The sequence below is a fragment of the Schistocerca piceifrons genome, chromosome X, assembly GCF_021461385.2.
Source record: "Schistocerca piceifrons isolate TAMUIC-IGC-003096 chromosome X, iqSchPice1.1, whole genome shotgun sequence".
Classification (NCBI taxonomy): domain Eukaryota; kingdom Metazoa; phylum Arthropoda; class Insecta; order Orthoptera; family Acrididae; genus Schistocerca; species Schistocerca piceifrons.
This window is the reverse complement of record NC_060149.1, coordinates 595,461,664-595,484,290: the sequence shown is the minus strand read 5'-3', so window position 1 is coordinate 595,484,290 and position 22,627 is coordinate 595,461,664. Positions and strand designations below refer to the sequence as shown.

Here is a 22,627-nt window from a genome sequence, read left to right as displayed (position 1 = left end):
GAGTGAAAGCATATTTTATTTACAAACTATCTGACAATTACGTGTTTTGTTACTTTAAAGCAAGGCATTGCGGAGAAAGTATAACACGTTCATACCATCAGGTCCATGGATAAGACTTGTTTTTATGTGAGGTACATTGTAGGTAAACGAGAGTAATTGATTAATTAATAACAGAAGGGCAATAGTAATTTCCCAGCAGCTCAGTCTTTTCCATGGGCGGAAAAAATGAAAGCTCTAGAATTAATGAGGATCTGTCGTTCACTCTTGACAATACATTCAGATTGTGGTAGTGACAACGTAACTGGTCATAAATCACTTAAAGGTCTGAAAATTATAAACCCAAAAGCACTTCTTTAAAGGCTGCATGCAAAATAATTTCGATTCGACACAAGCTCCAGGTATTGAGTAAATTGCTGTTTTTACTTTGTGACACAATGAATGATAGCTCGAAAGTTTGGACGATAAAGAATGAATATTCGTGTTTATAACACGTGACTATATTTGGTATACACGTGTTATTTTTGTACCCAATATTTGTGGTTCTTATTTATTCCTATTTAGTTCTTAGTGCAGATTTACTGTCGCAACCTGAACGGTGACATTACTGCCCAACTCTGTCTTGTCAGTTGACGTCGTATTGGAAACTGTACCACAAGGCTTCTGCTGCAACGTGTGGAAACGATAACTTTCGGCACCACAGTAGTTCGGACCGTCATTCCAGTTACCGGGACGTCACTGTAGTTGTATTTGGCAAACTGGCTTTATAAAGTGAACACTCTGTCGGCTTGAGTTCCGTACTAATACAGCTACTGCTGCAGTGCACATCATACAGCCGGGTTACGTCTTGAGCAGCGCTTATTATACCTCCTAACGCCAGTCCCGGCAAGAAGCACGTGGGCAGTAGTTGTGTGAGGCGAGCACCCATCGCCAGTAGTGCATTTGCGGTGGCGGTGTTGCCAACATTCCCCCTGTGAGCCTTGCGCGAGGGGAACGTTGACCTGGAATCCCCTCGTATTTGGCGCAGTGTGTCGCAGCGGCCCCTCGTCATGGAATGAACAGACAACGTTAGCCATGCAATTGTTTTGTAAAAGCTAGAGGCATATACGAGTAATATTTTCTGCACCTCCGGAAGAAATCAGGCCAATTCAAAATGATTATAGCTATTACAAACGGCTACAACTATTTAACCCACAGTGATACATCGGCAACAATTACAGAGTGTGAAAAAAAAAATCAGAATATCTATCGTTGCGCAAGCGCAGTGAATCGGAAGCCGACACGTGCGCAGTGATGTAAAAGTGAGAAGTTCCGTGTCGTAAGTGAAAACTGCGCATCCCATACAGAAGGTATTCGACGTGTTATAAATTAAAGCCCCTACACACACATCAATTTACTAGCCAACCGACCAATTCAGAGGCACTCTATGCACATCCCGACCGACTGCACTCAGCGATTACAACGCCGCCCTATTGTTTTGATTTGCTTATCTCAAGTTGTTTTTCAGTTCTACGAGATCCCGCTTGGTTTTACACAGAAACAAAAACGGCGGTTTGCCGTGGCTGTTTGAGAGACAACAAGGCCAAAAAAGTCCTTGGGAAAGCTGTGGGCAATGAAGCGGCTATACCATGGAGAAAAATCACTCATTTTCTGTTACTTAAGTAGCTGAGAGCCGATGATATTCGTATGTATCTAAGAATGGATGAATCATGCATTTCAGAACTGCTGAACATCATCAGACCATTCTTAACGAAAAAGAATATAGTCATGAGAGGGGCTGTCAGCTACATTACGATTTCTAGCCACTTGTAGAAGTAAGAGTGCATCCAATCCAGTGCTGCCGTATCCCCACAATTATGATTCTTGAAACCTACAAAGTGATCGATAGCTGACTCAGGAAACACATTATGGTAAAGTAAAATAAATAAAACAATAGATTTTCATGTGAACTTATTAATTTATTTATGTACATAGCATAAAAGATGGTCTGTAAGCTAAGAAACTCATTTCAAATTCGAAGGCGAAAGATTACGCTTGGTAGTAGCGCAGGTCATCTAATAAGTACAATAACACATACATACCAAATGAAGCATTTAGCAGGTGTCACACGTGAAAAGAAATCCCACACTTTCCGTTTAAGTCAGAAATACAGAAGGTCAACGATCTTTTATTCTCTCTATGTGCCACACGAAACTATTATGGCTTCGTCAGAAAATGAAAAAAGTGCTTCATGTCTTGCATCTGTATTGCTAAACTTCTCGCACGACGTGTGCAACAAACATCTACAGTCATTAAATTTCTCTAGAAACTCTGTCTTTAGAGTTTCATCTGGCTCGCACCCTGTAATGTTTATTATAGAGTAGCGTTCACTCCTGCGCGCGGTGACATTAGAGTAAAGACAAACGGCCGTCGGGCGGTTGGCGCGAAAGCGCTACACACGGCACGATTTGTTAGGTGGCGTGGTGGGGTAATCCTACCATGGCGACATCCCAGCAAGAAAAGTTCGTCCGTCGATCGATCAAAACGACTACTCCCAAGTCCAGTTTGTCGGTCGATCGGTTGGTGCATGTATAGGACGCTTTAGCAGTTGTCGTTCTGTAATCGAAATGCAGGGAAGATGTCGTCAGCGATACAATCAAGCTCTTCCAAACGCCAAAAACATTCGCAGATGGCGTCGACAATTTGAAGAAACACGATGCTTTGCAACTGAAAATATACCGGACGGTAACGTGTATCAGCACAAAACGTTGACTCTCCTCTTTATTTGAGCATAGTCCACGGAAATCGACGTATGCAGGCATTAGGGATGTGCAAATGCTATAACAGCGGTTTAGCATATTCTCTAAACTAACCTGAAAATTAATTCGTACGTAATTAAAATTTTACAGGCATTGAAACTCGAAGACCAAGTAAAACGTAAGAATTATGCCATGGCAATGCTTGGAAGCCATGGAGGAAGAAACATTTGCTGCACGTCTCACTTTTAGTGATGAGGAAACTTTCCACACCATCCTAATATGAGATAGTGTGTTACCATTGGAGCAGACGAGGGAAGAGGATGCAGAAGATCACGGAAGAAGAACGAGAGAAAGGAAGAGAAACAATGAAGAGATTCCAGGAGGAGAAGAGGCAAATGCAATCCAAGAAGGGATTAGCCGTGCTCATACAGGGACCGTTACACAAGAAGAACAACAGCAGAGTTACACTCTGAAAGTTAATGTATTCTATGTGATGTCAATAAAAAAATTGTACGGCCTTTTTTTTTTCTTCATTCAGAAAAGTGTTTCAACATACATTTACCTTAGCTGCTGGAGCAATGGTTGCTGTCACCAGTTAACATTGATTACATCTGTCAGGAAGATGGATTACACCCACATTGGGATATGGGCGTTCACAGATTTTTAAATCATCTTTCAGCCCACTGGATCAGCCGCACTAGACGCGACGATGCTATGCCCTACTCATGGTCTCCTAAATGTCCAGACCTGATATCTACGGATTTCTTTTGATGCGGTCACGTGTAAGACGTCGTGTGTGTGCGTCCTTTGCCGAAAACGATTCTAGAACGCAAAATGCGCATTTCTAATGCGCTCCTATCGGTGGCACCATATAGGCTTCAGAATGTATGACGTGAAATGTGTTTTGACTTCGATGTTGTCCGTGTAACCAAGGGGAGTACCACAGAACATCTATAAAGTAGGTAAAAACATTCTTGCTCTTTCTTTTATATTCTCTGTCATTCTTATCAATGTATCACTATGCTTAAATAGGTATCCCATTCTGTAATCGCTATATTCATTTTGATTTGCCCAGAACATTTAGTGACCAGGCGGATGGTATTAGTTTCAGTCCCAAACTGTTTACAGTTGGGAATGAGGAAATTCTATCAAAAAAAAAAAAAAAGTGCATCAATATCCAGCAATAGCTTGACAAAATGAAAGACTGGCGATTAGCTCTTAACATGGAGAAATGCAGTGTTGTACACTTTATAAAACGTAAACTCGTGGCATCCTTTGACTAACGAGTCACGAATATAGTCTATTGTATCATATAAATTTTTGGAAGTACCGTACCCATATGTTATATGAAATGGTACAACCATATAGATATGACTCTCAGCAAAGCAAATGCCAAGCTGCCATTCCTTGCTAGATTACTGGATAACGGCAGCTAATCAACAAATCAATTGCAAATGCAACACTTGCACAGGAGGTATACAAAAATATGGGAACACAAGAAACTCAACACATTACCATGTGTAATATGGTGCAGGGAAACCGTTGGCGTTCAGAACAGCTTCCAGTCATCTTGGAATGGAGAAGTATGGGTCCTGTATGATTTTCAAGGAAACTGTAAACCAGTCGCTCTTGAAACACGTAAACTTTGGCTACCTTGGTTATTGAAGCATCCACCATATGAGCACCAACAATTTTACCATGTTTGAAAGCAATGAGCTCTGATATAGTACACTCACAGCTATATACACAGAACACAATTTCGACTACAACAGTCAATTGCAATATATTGAGGACATTGCACAGGTGCCATTTGCAGTCTAATAAAACAGTGCAACCTGCAGGCTTGGCTAGCATCAGCATTTATGTACAGCCATGCCTTTCTTTTGATGTTTACATATTTTTGTCTACCTCCTTTTGGTCCCCATAGGCTAACTGAATAATGTGCAAGTAAATGGGACAAATATCAAGTACTCAAACTGTGTCCATCCATCTGGACTTTGTTTTCTGTGGTCCCATAAACTGATTAATGTGAATGCGGGATTGATAATGACCTTGGGAAATTAAAACCTGATCTTGTTTTTTTCTGTATTAAGTAGGGTTACCAGGGTACACTGCATGTAGACAATGAATGTTCGTGCAAATAGTCATGTTGATTAGCAGGAGAATGCAACAATATCTCTAGTCTTTAAACAAATTTCACCAGAGACACTTGAAGGAAGTTATTATAAGAACTTCCTTTCAGCGCAGAAACTATAAATATTCTTCAACCCACCATGTATCAATCTCATAGAAATTGTGGAAATAAATGTAGACAAATAAGAGCTCATACGAATGTGTACATGTAGACATTGTCCTAATGCTGCATTTTTTTAATCGAACAGAAAGAAATCTTAATAAATGGTACAATAGCAAGTACAGCATCTCTGGCACACACTTCATTGTGATTTGAAGAGTGTTAGCTCCTAACATTTTGTTCTCAACTTTTCTTTTGGGTGGGAGGGAGGGGGGGGGGGGGGTGAGAGATTGGGTCAGAGGTTATTACGACTACCTCCTACAGGTGACATCTACAACATGTATCTTGATGTACATGTTATGCGCTGGTGATAGAGATTCAGACACACTGCCAGTACAATTTTCACTGTTGTACTTGGTGAAGGGGGCATTTTATGTATACAGCAAGGACTGTCTTGAACACATGGGTCAGAATTTGAGTCTCAGTCTGGAACAAAATTTTAATCTATCTAGAAGTACCAGTATAGCATACATTTCTCTACAAAGTGGAAGATTCATTCCAAAAAAGGTGCCACCCATATTTGTGGCTGAATGATACATTCTTTTAAAATCCCAGTTTTCATCAACCACCATGTACAAAATAAATTCTTGTTTGGACTTCATCATGTGAGATGTATTGTTTCTGGTAAGAAAATGCCATCATCTTGTATGTGCATTGTCAGAGTGAGGGATGAGCACTGAGGAACTGGCAACTTTACAGGTTTTTTAAATCACTTTAGGCAGTTCTCCCATCAGCTTATACCACAAAATGCTCATTCCCCAACTCCTTGTATATTTTTGGCCAAATAAAAGTCCTCAAGTACAAATCGAAGCGTTTGAGATGTGGTGCTATAGACGAATGTTGAAAATTAGGTGGACTGATAAGGTAAGGAATGAGGAGGTTCTACGCAGAATCGGAGAGGAAAGGAATATGTGGAAAACATTGATAAGGAGAAGGGACAGGATGATAGGACATCTGCTAAGACATGAGGGAATGACTTCCATGGTACTAGAGGGAGCTGTAGAGGGCAAAAACTGTAGAGGAAGACAGAGATTGGAATACGTCAAGCAAATAATTGAGGACGTAGGCTGCAAGTGCTACTCTGAGATGAAGAGGTTAGCACAGGAAAGGAATTTGTGGCAGGCCACATCAAACCAGTCAGTAGACTGATGATTAAAAAAAAAAAAGTACATATTCCCATAAAATTCAATTCCACTCCATTATAAAAATGTTGTATTGAACTGTTACTGAAATCGTAGACACATGTATAGTTACTATTATTACCATTTCATGTATAGAAAACACTGTGTGGACACTACCATTAATGATGCCAGATTGCTTTTTGGGGAAAATGTTGACAACTCATTTGTTCTGAATAATTTTTTTCCCAAAACTAGTGCAACAGCAATCAAGGAGACCCACACAAAGCTCTGAATCCTTAAATCATTACCCAAGAGTACAAATGTTCACAAATAACCATCAAATCTCCCAAGTTGTCATAGCATAGACTTTGTCCTTATCAAATCCACAGGTATCAATTTCTGCACACACCTGATTCCTGCCTGTGGAATCTCTGCCATCCTCACTCTCTTCTTCTCAACCTGTCTGAAAGTACCAAATCACCCCCTCCCCTCCTGTGTCACTTTGATAACTCGCCATGATACTAATAATGAATCCTATTCCATTTCCATGCCAAAAAGTAACAGACTCACCTTCACCATTGAGTCTGTTGAAACCCCCATTCATTTCCTCTAAAATCCAAAGACATTACCTGATTAGATGCCCCCCCCCCTCCCGGTAGCTGAGTGGTCAGCATGGCAGAATGTCAATCCTAAGGGCCCGGGTTTGATTCCTGGCTGGGTTGGAGATTTTCTCTGCTCAGGGGCTAGGTGTTGTGTTGTCCTAATCATCAGATTCCATCTCCATTGACACGCAAGATGCCGAAGTGGCATCAAATCGAAAGACTTGCACCCAGCGAACAGTCTATCCAACAGGAGGCCCTAGTCACATGACGACGACCTGATTAGATACAAAAATTATACAAAACATTTGCCAACTTGAACTTCCAAACACTACAGCCAAATATTCCTAGATCCCCTATTCACTTTCCTCCTCACCGTTACAGCTACCCTGCAGCCATTGCAGTGTAACCTATCTACTTCCCCACCGTACTCCCTGAAAATTCAAAATGGTGTGGCAAAGGCACAACATTATTTTTCTCTTTTCTACAACTATACGAAACCATTCACATATCTCACTAAAACCTGACATAGAGGTCACGATCCTGTGGCTTACTACTCACTCCTCTGCAGCAACTAACCCCTCCCCAACAACCCAAGGAAAAACCATCTTTCTACATCTAAGAAATATTCACTATTACTGATAACATTAATTTTGATCTCAACTAACCTCCACTCAACCACAAATGCATTCATACATCTGCCACTCACATTGTTAACAACTTCCAATGTTTACATAACATATCATAATCAGATTTAGACACACCAATCACAGCACACAGTATAAAAGGCACTGTTGCAAAGAAATTTAATACAATTCCTAGCCATGATTCCATCACATATCACCACCTTGAAGAATGTCCTCTCTATAGTCCAGAAACCATTTCAGTCTTGTATAGAACCACCCATAATATTGGTTTCCACTGCAACTTATGGAATAATTAAGAAGTTCTCTTTTTCCTAAAAGTCAACAAACCACCCCCAGAGAAACCTCTTCCTATTGACCTGGAACCTTCACTCCTTAAAACCATCCTGGCTTTTTCTGCTGCAGCTAGTCCACCAACACAAGGGAATATATCCTCACAGTCCTTATTCACAGTCACCAATACTGTGACTACATGTGACACTGAGATCTCCTGTTGAAACTTGTCTCGTATACCCTTCCAGTCAATTGCATCAGCTTATTTGCATCCATCCTAATGGATGGATGTCTTGTGTAACAACAAATAACATTGTGCCCCCCCATATCTGTCATAGCACAACTCCTTTATCTTCCTTTAAACTCCATACACCAAAGCTGCGATTAGTGAACTGTACACTGTCCATTCATCACATCAATCACTTTTTTTCCATCTCAACAATTTAACTAACAAAATTCGTGACCATTCGATCCATCTAGTTAAAACTCTGAAGTATCTAGGACAACACACCATCAAAAATTAGTTTACAATCCCCCACCCCCACAAAAAACCTGTGAAGACCAATCAGACAAATGTGAGAACAAAATCAAAATCTCATGACTGTAATCCATGTGTACAAGACTTATTCATTCCCCTCTTATACAAGCAAATGTAGGGATTTCTGCTTCTTCCATGCTCTATCACTCCTTACAAATCCTTGAATGACACCCACTCAGTCTTGCATTTTGTATCCATTTAGTTTTGCTTCCTATATCCTGCATCACCTTATAAAGTGCCTACACACCTTCATACAGCTAGAACATCTTTGCCACTCTATCTCCCATCATTGAGAATTCTGACTTGTTGCCATTTCTGTATCAACACATCTCACTTTCCCCTATCTAAAAGCACTCAATATCCTCACCAGGGGTAATTTTAATCATGTTTTCCTCTCATGCTGTGAAACCATCCCTGAAATCTGCCCATACTATCAACTGTAACTTCTCCTACATGCCAAATAAAGGCTCCAAGCCAACATTATTCTTTTTAGGTGCAATCCTACCCACTTTTGTCACCTGTGATCCAACTACCAGTTTATTCCCTTGTACACATTCCACATCCTCTTTCACATAACACCCTTTGCAATTACATCCCACGGTTACAAAATGTTATGAGGCACTCTCACCACAATCAGCTCCATAGGTCACAGAAGTACATACATTACACTATGCTCTATTTTAAAACTTTTTGAATGATGTTTTATGACTGTAAGGTATACATAATGTATTTTTCATCCTGATTTAAAATTTGATTTGAGTTCTGTACCTTGTCCAATTTCTGTACAAATCACATTTGAAGTTGTAGCTAAAATCACATTTTTTTGTAACAGTGAATTTTTTTATCCCATTAAAAGTAAATTATTTACTTTCTTACGTTGTATAGAATCACTACATACTGCATTAAAGTATACAGTGGTATTTGTTCCCTTAAAAATGCTAACAATTATTACAAAAACATGACACATGTATGACAGTTTAATTCCCCTTTGCCGATGTCACTGCATCAAGTTACGAGGCGTGTTTTTTAAGTAAGTACCGTTTTGAAATTAAAAAAAAGACGTGCAGAGAGATCTCAATAATTTTATTTTCACATGAAAGCCTGTACCTTAATCTACACACTGACGCCATTACAGTCTGATTCTTCCTTGTTTACATTGTATACTGAGTGTTTAAGATGCCTCCGATAATTGTGAGTCCCGTCGACTGTGAAGTACAGGCTGTTACAAGATTTCTTAGTGCTTAAGGCCTAAAAGTGATCGACATTCATCACGAGATCTGTGCAGTTTACAGAGAAAACATTACGAGTGATGGAATGGTAAGAAAGTGGATGAGAACATTTAAAGATGGCCACGCAAATGTGCATGATGAACAACGGAGTGGGTGTTCTTTGGTCATTAATTAAAGTTTGGTGCAGGAAGTGGACAATAAAGTGAGAGAAAACAGATGCTTTATGATTTCCTCCTTGTGGGATGACTTTCCTAATGTTTCTCATAGTGTTTTGTATGGCATTGTGACTGAGCATTTGAATTACTGAAAATTGTGCGCACATTGGGTACCAAAAATGTTGACGGATGTGCACAAAACCAAACATTTAGACAGTGCATTGACTTTCCTTGAGCGGTACACAATGACGTTGATGGTTTCTTAAGCCAAATTGTTATGGGCAATGAAACATGGGTGGCCTACGTCACACCAGAATCAAAGCAACAGTTCATGGAAGTTGAGCAAGGGCATCATTTTGCTGCAAGACAATGCCTGTCCACATGTGGCAAATCAGACCAAAGATCTCATCACATCTTTTTGATGGGAAACTCTAGGTCATCCTCCGTACATCCCCGATCTTGCGCCCAGTGACTACCATCTGTTCCTGCACTTGAAGAAACACCTGGGTGGTCAGCATCTTCAAGACGATGATGAAGTCAAAACAATGGTGATGCAGTGGTTAACAAGTCAGGCGGCAGACTTCTATGAGGAGGGTATTCGAAAACTGGTACAACGTAGATTAAGGTACAGGCTTTCATGTAAAAATAAAACTATTGAGATATCTTAGCAAATCTTTTTTTAATTTCAAAATGGTACTTACTTAAAAAAACACGCCTTGTATTTCTGACATGGGGTGTAACTTCTCTTCTTTGATTGACTCCTTTCACCAGTGCCATCTCCCTTTGGCATAAAACAGTAGTCAGCCTTCATGTATGTATTCCATCTTCCCTGGCATCTCTCTTCCACCTCCTTGATGTCCTGGTGGAACCATTCCCCATGTTCTTCACTGACATTGCCAAGGTTCACATGGAAGAAATCAGTACGTGAATATAGAAAATGAAGCTTCACACTCATGGTACAACCTAATTCTTTGAACTGTGATTTTATAATTTTCCTGTTTTTTGTTGTCCAAAAAGTTGGGAACTACTTCTTTAAACAAGACCCAAGCCCTTCTTTTTACTGGATTCATGGTACTTTAAAACACATAGTCTTTCATTAAATTTCTGATTTTCTGCCCCACAAAGACCCCGTCATTGCTATCTTTTGAGGGTTCTTCAGTGAACTGTTTCATTAATCCGAGAGAATGTAATAATATCTTGCTTGGTTGAACAATTGGTTCATTTATTGTATTCTGTAGGCTGGATTGGAGAGCTTTTCTTTCAGGCTTGTCTTTAGCTCGACTGTCCCGATCACAAATGTAGCATGGCATTTTTGTGTAGCCACATTGTTGGCCAAGTAATATGCCAACTGCTTTCAGATCCTCACATATTGACCAAGGATATTTTTGATAGTTCACATATTTCAACATAGCTTTGAGGTTTTCATATGTCTCCTTATGGTGTCTCAATGGGCAACAGGTAATGTGCCAACAAATTTCCACTATGTAAAAAAAAACATTTCAGGCTACATTTTGACAAGTCTGTGAACAACCTCCACTGATGTGGATCAATAGTGTCATTAAAGAAATTCAGTAAACCATGAATATCACAACAAAAAACCAGATGATCTTCTTCTTTAGAAAACTTTATCAATTCCTTTTGTCTGGTCTTGTATCAAGAGGATCATATCCTGGGTAGTAAAAGATGTTGAACTAAGCAGTTTGTCGGATTCAAGTCATGAGTTAAGTCATTTAGTTTATTTTGACTCAAAGTTGTGCTACAGAATCTTCTTCCAGCTTGTAATCATCAGCATCGTGGCATTCATCTTCTGCACTGCTCTCCTCTTGCAAATCTTCAAGGATGGTCCGTGCGATTGGAGTAGGGAGAGATTCAGTATACATTAACTTGTCATAAAGCTGAAGAACTATTAGAATATTTCATATCCTTCCTACTTCAGTGTTACTCATACAAAAATGACAATCATATACCTGACTTTATGGCTCCCTCCAAACGATGGGAATTGCAAAAGGCATTGATTTCCTCTTCTCATTTTTCCAGTCACAGTCCCTTAACACATGTACAGCACACCTTGTGTGGTCCCCACCTTTTGTCTTGATCACCAAGTCTTACACCAAAGTGTGTGTAGTAGACATTTTTCAAAAAATTGTTAATTTCCTGTCTTTGTGTAAGAATTATTTAGCTACCACAAACACAACAGAATACATTTGAATTATTCAAACACTTGTGGAAACTTATTTCTAAAAAGTGCAAAACTACATTTGACAGCACAGATATAACCTCACAACATTAAAGCACTTCAACAATGTACTAAAGTTTCCCACCTAACAGCCAGATATTTCTTGATGCAATAATTTACCAACAGCCGTATGTATTGTAGAAATTTATTTGATGAACTTCTTATGTGCTACCAGTTTCGGCATTACATTGATGCCATCTTCAGGCCCCACACAACATAGTCGTAAAATCGCTATACACCGAAGGTGCCATATAACAATCCGTGAATCAAATCGTTATGCAACAGCTCTTGGTGGCCAGGCGATACAGCCAGATAGGTGGCCATGTACTCCATACAACTAAAATAAAATTTCTCTTACTTGCAATAAAATGTCTCTTTGTGGAACTTAGGTTTAAATGGAAAATGAGTTTACTTGATATCTGAAAAAACTAGAAGTAACAGAAAAAATTAATAATAAATCTGAAAGCAGCTCAAAAAGTATTCCAGGAACAACAAAAATTTTGTCAATACCAAAAATAATGTTGCATAATGTTTTTCATCTACATTTCATTGTGCCATAGGTTATATTTTTTATGTCAGTCAGTATCATTTATCTCTTTAATTTTATACATAAAAGGCTGGAAAGTGGCCACCTGCTCACAACTCCTACCCCTTGAAATGTGTGGAATATATTGGAAAAAAAGAAAGAAAAAACTGCTAACAGTAACACCTGTTAAGACAGAGCACTATCTAAGTATGATAACAGCATAGGAAAGAAGAGGTACTGGTCTTATGGCACCAACTGGATACAATTCAGCGGTTGGAATGTTGGGGCCTCTTGCTCTATGCAGAAACTCATTTCAGTGATACTGAATATTCTTTTTATGAGAAACACCCATTTCTTACCTATGAGACTTCTATTTCTGTCTTTCTTTGCCCTCTCCTATGCCTTTCCTGATCCAACTGTCATTAGGCCTTCAGAGGTGGCAGGTTAGTTTGGAAACAAATAGCACATGTCTTTATTGAAGGAATCAGCCTGATTTTTACTCATAATTGTAATGGGGAACTCAGAACAGTCTTTTTCACTGCATAGTGTCATTTAGTTTCTTTTTCTTTATCAGCTTGCATCCGGATTCATAATGCTCATAGATTCACTGACCACACATACTCACCATGGATATTCTACAATTACTCATTTGCTTCTGCCAGAAGTTCCATGTGAATGCAGGTGTTATTTACTTTCTCTGTGTGCCATATGACATGACATTATTGTGCAAATCACAATTGGGTGTGCAGCAGGGGATATATTGTGTACCCTTTTCTCCCACAGTATTTCATTGATGGACGGTGTTGGGGAAGAGCAAATGTTGCTACACTTCCACAGAAGCTACTGTAATTATGAGATATTAGTGTGGGAAGAAATAGTGTGATTCTCACCTCATCTTGAAACACATGCTCACAGAATTTTAAGAACAGTCCTTTCTATGCTGCACACCATATTCCTTGTGATGTCTCTCAATGGGTATTTTTGAGCATATCTGTGAGGCTTTCACGCTAACTGAGCAAACTTGTGATGCATCTTCTGCCTCTCTTCTATTAATGCAGTTAAGAGTCCAAATTTGACAAATAGTACTCAGGAACTGTCAGATGACATTTTTTGCAAATGTATTAAGTACATTTTCTTAGAATTCTTACAGTATCTGCCTCCCCCGTAACTAAATTTACATGATTATTTCACCTTAATATGCTCCAACTCAGGGCCTCAAAATATATTTATGTAACTCATGAAGTCACAATTTAGATGGAGAAATCATAGCAGTTAACCTTCTTCCACCTTCCAGCAGTGTCAATGTGTGTATATCCTTGTCCATATGCACCCACTGTCTGTCTGTAGGCCCCTACATATTTTTGCATTTCCATCTTTTGTCTAATATTCAGGTGAGTGACAGCCCCAGCTTTCTGTTGTAGATTGTACTGCATTCTGTGCATACCTTTCCTGATTCCCTAATCAGACCAGGTACTGCCTGAAAACTTTACTGTGCTAGTGGATTCTTCTACAACTTGCTGCTGTTAGCTGTTGTGGCATGTTAATACACTAAAAAATTCACTCAATCCTTCAAATGCATATGCTTTCAGTAGTATTTGTGACATTCACAGATGCTTGAAAGATGCCTCATAATGTTAAGTTTCACTGTTGTACGTTACACATGACGCCAGACAAATCTGCTTTGAGGAATTAAAATGAATTATTCACTTCAGAGGTTATAGCCTAATAGTTATATCTTACAAGGCGGTCATGTAACATTTCAGGACAATGCTCAATTAATATGTTTCTTCCTACTATATTACTACCCAGCGATGAAATCAGTGAGAAAGAAAAAACTGGGGAAGTAGCTATGTATGGACTATATATTATTAATTTGGTCAGGTAACTTTTTCATAAAATAAAATATAGAAACATTACATTTGTTTGTTCCACATTCCACAACTTCAGAGACACAATTACAGTTCTTCTAATATAACTCTAATATCTGTGTCACTGTAAGCTTTAGGAATTTAAAATGTGGAGCGAAGTTCTTATTGCTTAAAGTACCACCGATTTCCGTTTACTATAATTTTTTTTAATAATGTCAAGGGGAATGAGAGAGGATAATAATGGCTCCTAAAATGTATCTCAAGATTAGAAACTTTACAGTTTAATCAGTTAAAACTGAGATTAAACACGAATGGTATTACGAACAAAAAATCTCATTGAGAGTATCACAGGCATAGAGTAAGTAAGGTATCAATCAACCATAAGAGCAACCTACTTTACAAGAACTGATTCTATTTGAGCTGGCGTTGCCCTTCAAATGGAGAGGGGGGGGGGGAGGTGGGGGGGACATTGGGGGTAACATTTTTACTGATGTGTAACTAACAAAGAAGACAGAGCTGGCAGGGATAGCAAACATTTTCCTTTGAAGTAACATAACTGTGCTTTGCATGTAGGTGTACTCTAGTAGTTTTTCCCCATGACAAACCCACAGATGTCATCCAATACAAAAAAGAATTTGAATGAACTTCACAGTCAACAATGTTTTCCCATAGAAATGACTCACAATAGTACATTTTTGCCATAAATGACTTCCAAGTAATGAAGAAATTCAAAGAAGAAGCTTGAGACCTGCATCTCTCTGCCTGAAGTTGCTGGAAAACCTCAAAACAGGGGAGTGTTCTTGCAAGGATAATCAGTTGTGACAGTGAAGAATACAGAAAAACTCTTTAAGACTTGTTCACAGTGGACAGCCAATATTTTCTCAAGTTCAGGGCTAGCAATAATGCTGAAATATGAAGAGTAATCACCATCACGTCTTACAAGGAACTGATCATATCTACATGGCCTAATGCATTTCCATGCCAATATAGATTAAAAGATCAACAAGAGAACTTGAGTAGAGTGAAATTCTCTGTGGAATTTGTGGGGCAGTAAAATATATTTTGCAGGGCTACCATTGTCGAAGTGTGTATTTCCATGTGTGGTACACTGGAAGTACTATGAGTGTGAGTGGAATCGGGAACAAGTGGATGATTGGTGTTGCAGTCGGAGGAGCGCGGAGGTGGCCGGGCGAGGCCCGCTCGCAGGAGCAAGTCGGAGGGCCCCCCGCAATCCGAGTACCGCTTACAATACATGAAGTTCGCTCCAGTGGACCGCTCCGACTCCGACCCCTGCGATCCTGAAGAAGACCAGGACATGGTAGGCGACGGGAAGCCCTGAGAAGGGCACACCCACCCCTGCTCCATATCATCCCTCCTTTACCCTGACCCAGCATGAAAATTTAAAAAAAGAAAAGAAACCAACAAAATATGGAGATACACTTTTCGGAATGCTTAGATTTTTTCCTGCAAAACATCCACTGCTGTATTGCATGCTCATGAAACTGCCATTTGCAACAGTATTTTACCCAGTTTAATGTGACATGATACGCTGAGCTAAATTCAAATATGTACTGAAATGTAGGGGTTAGCTATAATAAATGCAAGGTTGTGATAATACTGCAACAAAGCTGCAATGAAGGAGGCAATTCCACTATTACTTAAATGAAATCCTGTATAGGAGCTTCATTCACTATTACATCTTGCTAGTGGTGATGGTTTTTGCCCGGTGTAATTAAAGCTGAAGATTCATAATTCATCATTTTATTGCAGTGACAAGCACATTTTTTGTAGACTTATTTCTCAAATGGCTCATTCCTGTCTTTATTGCAGTATATTGTCCACCTTGGTCTTCTAAGAAAGTGCATGCTGCAGCTCTGATGAGATCTCACACACACACACACACACACACACACACACACACACACATACGCACTTTTAGACACTTTGTCACTGCCTCCAATACTGTAGTAGAATAACAAAGTGGTCGGATATAGGAAATAATTTTATTAGTCTTATATCAGAAAGGAATTTCATCAGAAGTGCAGCTCAATGCAAAATCCAATTTAAAATTTCTGAACTGATTTTATTCTCTTACTTTCTTTGATCTGCTATTTAACACACATAATATGGTATTGAACAATGGGAGCTCCAGGTTGGAATATGAATGATATTAGGATAAGGATAGTTTGCTACTCACCATGAAGATGACACGTTGAGTTGCAGACAGGCACAATGAACAGAAAATTCTGTTACACATTTAGCCTTTGGCCAAAGACTTTTTCACAAGACAAAACACACACAAGCTAGCACACATCATGCACACATGTCCAACATCTCTGGCAGCTTGGACCAGAATGGATTCCGATCTGAGTTGCTGGAGGTGGTGGTTATGTGTGCATGAGGTGTGCTTGCTTGTGCGAATTGTGTGTTGTCGTTTCTGAAGAAGGCTTTGTCCAAAAGCTAAATGTGTAACAGTCTTTTCTTTTTGTTGTGCCTGTCTGCAACTCAATGTGTCTACTTTATCATGAGAAGCAATCTATCTTTTTTCTAATATGATACAGTATTGCATTGTTTGTTAAGATTTTATGTAGCCACACCACTGTCAAACTGACAGCTCAGTACACTGTTTAGTCCATACTTTCCAAGTTAATCTGGCTATAACTATTTGTCATGTTACCATTACAAGCCATGGGAGGAAAATCTCTCAGAGAGCAGATTAACATGAGGTAACAGTTAAATTTCTTGTGACACTGGTCATAGATAAGTTGAAATACTTTTTATGTGAAACAACCTGTAAAGCTTCTGTTGACTAATTTTCAGAGATCTGATTACTGGGTGGTTGCTTTAACCCACTCATTGGGTCCAAAGACTCATTCTTTAGAAATTTCATGCTGATGTAAAACATACATGGTGTGTGGGCTGTGACTGATGGATATTCATAGTAAAAATAAATAAGTAAGCTTCTCATTATTTCCTGGCAACTGTAGTTCATGTGCATAAGAGCTGATAATCATAAAATTTGAATCAAATTGGATGCTTAGTGTAACAATTTTCAAAAAGACAAAACATATACATTTTTCAGTATGTTGTTGTACATATGTTTGTTTATGTAAAAAGTGGTTCCTCAATGCAGGCATGCACAATGTTAACTGTGACAATTATTACACTGAACAAAAACACAAGATGAACTGCTGCCCACATTTTACCATTCCATGTGTACAGCTTTTATGGGTGCAACAGTCCAAGCAGCCAGATCCATGTTATGGTTGATCAGTGTCTCTTAAACCATATTCTGTAATGGAACTGTTTTATACACAGAATCTAACTGATACTGAATGGAACTGTAACATTGGCATACTTTTTCCGTGGTTAAAAAAGATGCTATTTATTTCCTTTCTATTTCTATTTTGAAACAGCTATAATTTTTGCTTTTTATTTTAATTGCAATCCATTTCGAAATTGCAATGCTTCAGATTCATGCACATAATGTGGAAAGTGACGTACTGTACAGCTGAAAGTATATCAGGTATCCATCTACCTATCAATTTCCATATGATATATTTATGAGCGTAGCTGCAATACACCAGTTACTGCATTTTATGCCTGAAGATGCAACCTTGTGGCTTTGCAGCTGACAGCAATTAAAGTGGAAATCAATAACACAGCTGTTTTTAAATATAAATGAAAAGAGAATAAATGTTATTTATTTTCCACAGTGACAAGTTCAACAGCTGATACCCCCTACTGTGGAAGCCACAAAATTAAGTGTATGGGTTTTGTGTGAGGACTTTTTGGTACTTCTGTGTTTGTTTTGTAAATCTTGTTTCACTGTGCCTAATATATGACATTACAGTTGTCAGAATGAAATGAATATTCGATTTATTCATTTTTAATATAAAAATCCATCTGTCCAGTTCAAAAAAATAACATGGCTGGTACACTGATATCAGTTTACATTATGACAAGACATTTAATACTATCAGTTCTACACATGGAACAATTCAGCAAACAGCTCTTAACAATATCTGAAAGTGAGAACAATTCAGCAAACAGCTCTTAACAATATCTGAAAGTGAGAACAATTCAGCAAACAGCTCTTAACAATATCTGAAAGTGAGACTTTAAGGTTCATCCCTGACCTGTATTAATGTGATGTAGGTCATACTTTCAAAATGAATATATGACATTATTACAGTAAAGAAGATAATTTTCCATTATGTATTAACTTTTTGCTCATTACCTGTGACCTTATTTTTGAGCTTTTCATCATTTACTATTCAGTTAGATATCTTGGCACAAGAAACTTGCCATAAAAATGAAAGTAACATGCATGAGACAGCTTACACTTGTAGCCTATATTTTAGCACTTATCACTGAAAACCACTGTCTCTTAAAAATTTATTCTTTTTCAATAGTGCAATTAAAGCTGGTGTACTCTACTGGTGGAACAATATAAATCCTTTCAATGCAGAAAATGAAACACATTAAGAGTTCTGTAAAGAAGCAAGTAAATGTTGAAATATTACATTTTTTAATTCGTGAATTTAGCCATTTTAGTCACATTGTAATATAAAAATCATATATTTATTTTTTGACAACTTGAATTGAGGTTGATTGTCCTTTGGAAATACCTGTCACTACATAAACTTAAATCAGGGTTACTGTGCCCATTTCAAGAAAACCATTTCGTTACAAAATATCTGGTTACGTGGTTTGATTCACAGTTAATGTTTTCTTGCCACTTACGTACATCGCCAAATTGGCTTCCCTGCAAAAACATAGCTTTACAGGTATGGATATCTTCTCAGTTGAATAAAAATATTAAAATGTCACTCATCAACGTGTTCAGTTACAGCTTTTCCTAAACATCTGAATTAATGTGACCTTTTTAATTCTGATAACAAAAGGGTTAACATCAGAAATCTATACTGGTGATTATCAATAATGCACCAGAAACTACAAATATGGCTAAACCTGTACTTCAAGATGTCTACCGCATTCTGTCAGACCCATATGCTACATGTGGACTGTCATGGTGTAGTTTTACTGGATAAATTCTGGATTCACAACTTAGTCATTTTTGACTGTATTCATTTTAGTGGTTTTTTCGTGTTTCATCAGAAGCACATCAAGGTGCTACACCACCTAAATAGCTTCTGCTACAGCACTATTTAAAGAGACATTAGTAACTATGAACCACAAGTTAGATGATGATTCACGCAGCAGAATGGAAGCTGAGATGAGCTTCTTAAGTCTTGCCAAAACTGGAGTAACTTATAAATGCAGATAACAAAGTAACTGCTCCTTAGTTTTTTCATGTTCACTCATCTGCAGTGTAGAAAGTCAGTAGTCATGTAAATGTTTGACAAAACATTGTAGCTTCCCATGACTAAATCTGAAATTAAATCTAGTGTGAGTGGAAAACATTTAGAATTTTGGATCTGTGTAACCATAAAGACTTTAGTACTACCAGCCACAAAGAACTTTTCTGTGTATTCTAATCATGTCCAGTTGGTACTCTTAAAGTTTCAAATTTACTTATATCGTCTTCAAAAAACGTAAAATATTTGTTTTAAAACAATTGTTTCACTCATGATAAAAAGGGCTGAAATTGATGTTTCTATGACTGGAAAACCAATGTATTTTATTCAAAGTGCTATTGGTGCTAATTCATTGAGATTTCAACTCACTGAATTAACCTTATGCTGTAGATCTTTTACATGTTAACAATTTGTCAAAGTGATGCATTCGGACTTTCCTTACAGTTTGTCCAGATGCAGTCTGCAATATAAGATGTGGTTAAAATAAATAAATGAAATTATTATTTCAGTTAGTTTCAACTAGATGGCTGTATACTAAATGTGGTGTTTCATTTCCAGTACTGAGGATGGAAGGATTGTTGTGATGAAACCTAGTGTTACATAATGTACGGTTGTTGGAAAACACTTAAGATGCTTACAAGGCTTAATAGCCAAATATAATAAAATATCAACAGGATGGTGTACTCCTCACTTTTTAAGATGTAGTTGAAAGGATTGGAATGTAATCCAGTATGCATACATAATGATTTATAAAGTCGTGTAATCACCTTTCCTCAGCTGTCATGGTGCCATTGATTAATTTTTTATTCAGTTGTTAAGATTTGTAATGATTAGCCCTAAGCCAAACTGCATAAAGTCACAGAAGTCTGTTAGTCTTGCTCAGAGAATCAGCATTTCAGTTACTGAAGATGATATTTTTGCCAATATGAGTGATTTGAAGAGCCCACTGTTTTTCCATTGCAAACTTGTAAGTGGGCAAGTACATCTCCTTCAATATTTATGGGGATTTTCATTGACGATTCTCTACCGGTTTCAATTGTTACCATCATTTTAAGGAGAAAAACATTTTACATCAATGCATCAACCACACATTTTCATCACATATGAGACATACAAATGTAAAACATATCTAACTGTCATAATAACAACAATGCAGGAAAACACAGATTGCTACTTAATGTAAAGAAGACACGTCAAGTTACAGACAGGCACGATTAGAAGTCACTCAGATGTAGCTTTTGGCCACAGCCTTCGTCAGTAAAGAGAGACTCATACACTCACACACACACACACACACACACACACACACACACACACACACACACAAGCAAGCACATCTCATCTCATTAACATACGACCACTAACTCCAGCATCTTGGCCCAGCCCAAGGTGCTGGAGTGGCAGTCGTATATGTGTGAGGTGTGCTTGCCTGTGTGTGTGTGTGTGTGTGTGTGTGTGTGTGTGTGTGTGTTTTCTTTACTGATGAAGGCTGAGGCTGAAAGCTACATGAGAGTGTCTTTCAATTGTACTTGTCTGCAACTTGAAGTGTCTTCTTTACTGTAAGTAGAAATCTATCTCTTCCCACATTATTTATATTCCTACTTGGAGTTTCCATTGTCTGAACTTTCATAATAGTCAATCTTAATACAGTCCATATAAACATGCTTTCAGACTGTAATTATGCCATGGCACAGCATGTTTATGTGGACTGAGTTAAGGCAGCCTATTAAGATAATTAGATGTGTTTTATATTTGTGTGGCTCATATATGATGGGAAATGTATGATCGATCCACTGATGTACAGTGTTTTTCTCCTTGAACATTAGTGTAAGAGTCAAAAACGGTAGAGAATAAACATAAAATTGTGCAGCTAATGACACAAATACGCTTTTTCAAAACTCATTTTTCATTTTGGAAATTAGGTAGCCCACTCTTACGGATCTCTGTCAGACTTCTTCCTTTTGACATACAATGCAGGTAATCTGTTCCATGTGATCACATATATGCCCAGCTGCATGTCCTGAATACCTCACTTTGCTAGCTTTCAAGGCTAAATTATTTAGATTGTATAAGGACTTCCATTAGCATATTTAGGTTATTTTGATGGCATTTTCAAGCTTTATAATTATCAATAAATTAATGCAAACTCACATAAGGTGTTTGTGGAGTTCCATAGTTGGAAGCTTTCCCACTTACACAATTGGCGAAAACATGAAACCATATTTCATTCATTTGGTGTTATTCACTTTTAATAACAGAAGTTCTCATGTGATAACTGCTGACAGCTTGTATGCTGCCACAATATAGCTGAAGAACAAAATTACTTTTGTTCCATATAATGTTGATGTCACAGATGTAAGGATAAAACACAATATGTATGTACAATGAATGTTTTAAATTAACTGACAAACATGTACAAGACTGTGTACTGAATTACAGTCTCTATAAGAAGAGGCTGTTCTTTTAGAGATTATAAAGAGGCTGTTCTTTTAGAGATTATAAAGGCAAAGAGAGAAGAAGAAAACATAAAAAATAATGAAGTAAAAGCAAGTTCATAGTAAACTTAGTATAAAGAGACATAAAACTAAAATGAATTAAGGATATATCACCATATGATTTACAATTTTCACTATAGCTTACATATTCATCTTGAGAGATACAGCAATTGTATTGATATTTAGGATAATTCTCATTTATTATTCCATCTCAGGTGCATATTTTTTAATTAGATTACATGTTTTGGTCACATGCAGATTATCTTCAGATCTAAAACAAAGGAAAACTAAATACATACCATGTAATATTTTGCAATAAGCAGGAAAGAAAAGAATTGTACATAACTGTAGAATTTACCTAAGTAGTCAGAATACAGTGTTTTACAACTGTGGTCAATGTTTTAAATAGGCGTATGTTGGAGGTAGAGGAGACGGTGGGAGGGAAAAGCGAGTGAGGCTGGTTGGGGGAGGGGAAAGGATGCAGCATGAGGGTGGTGGGAATGTTGTGAGTTTAACAAGAGGGGTCATGCTAAAATCGTAGAAAACATAATTGTGTAAAATTCTCATTGAAACAATAATAGTGTAGAACAATGG

The 22,627-nt window shown here is 38.0% G+C and overlaps 1 protein-coding gene across 1 annotated transcript in view; it reads left to right on the top strand.

The window, feature by feature from the left end:
• The window catches only part of LOC124722543 (microtubule-associated protein 1B-like), a 633,686-nt gene that overhangs the window by 272,874 nt on the left and 338,185 nt on the right, over window positions 1-22,627 (top strand). The window contains exon 4 of the mRNA XM_047247685.1: window positions 15,383-15,535. Within this exon, the coding sequence (XP_047103641.1) occupies window positions 15,383-15,535 (153 nt within the window). The remainder of the gene's footprint in view (window positions 1-15,382; window positions 15,536-22,627) is intronic.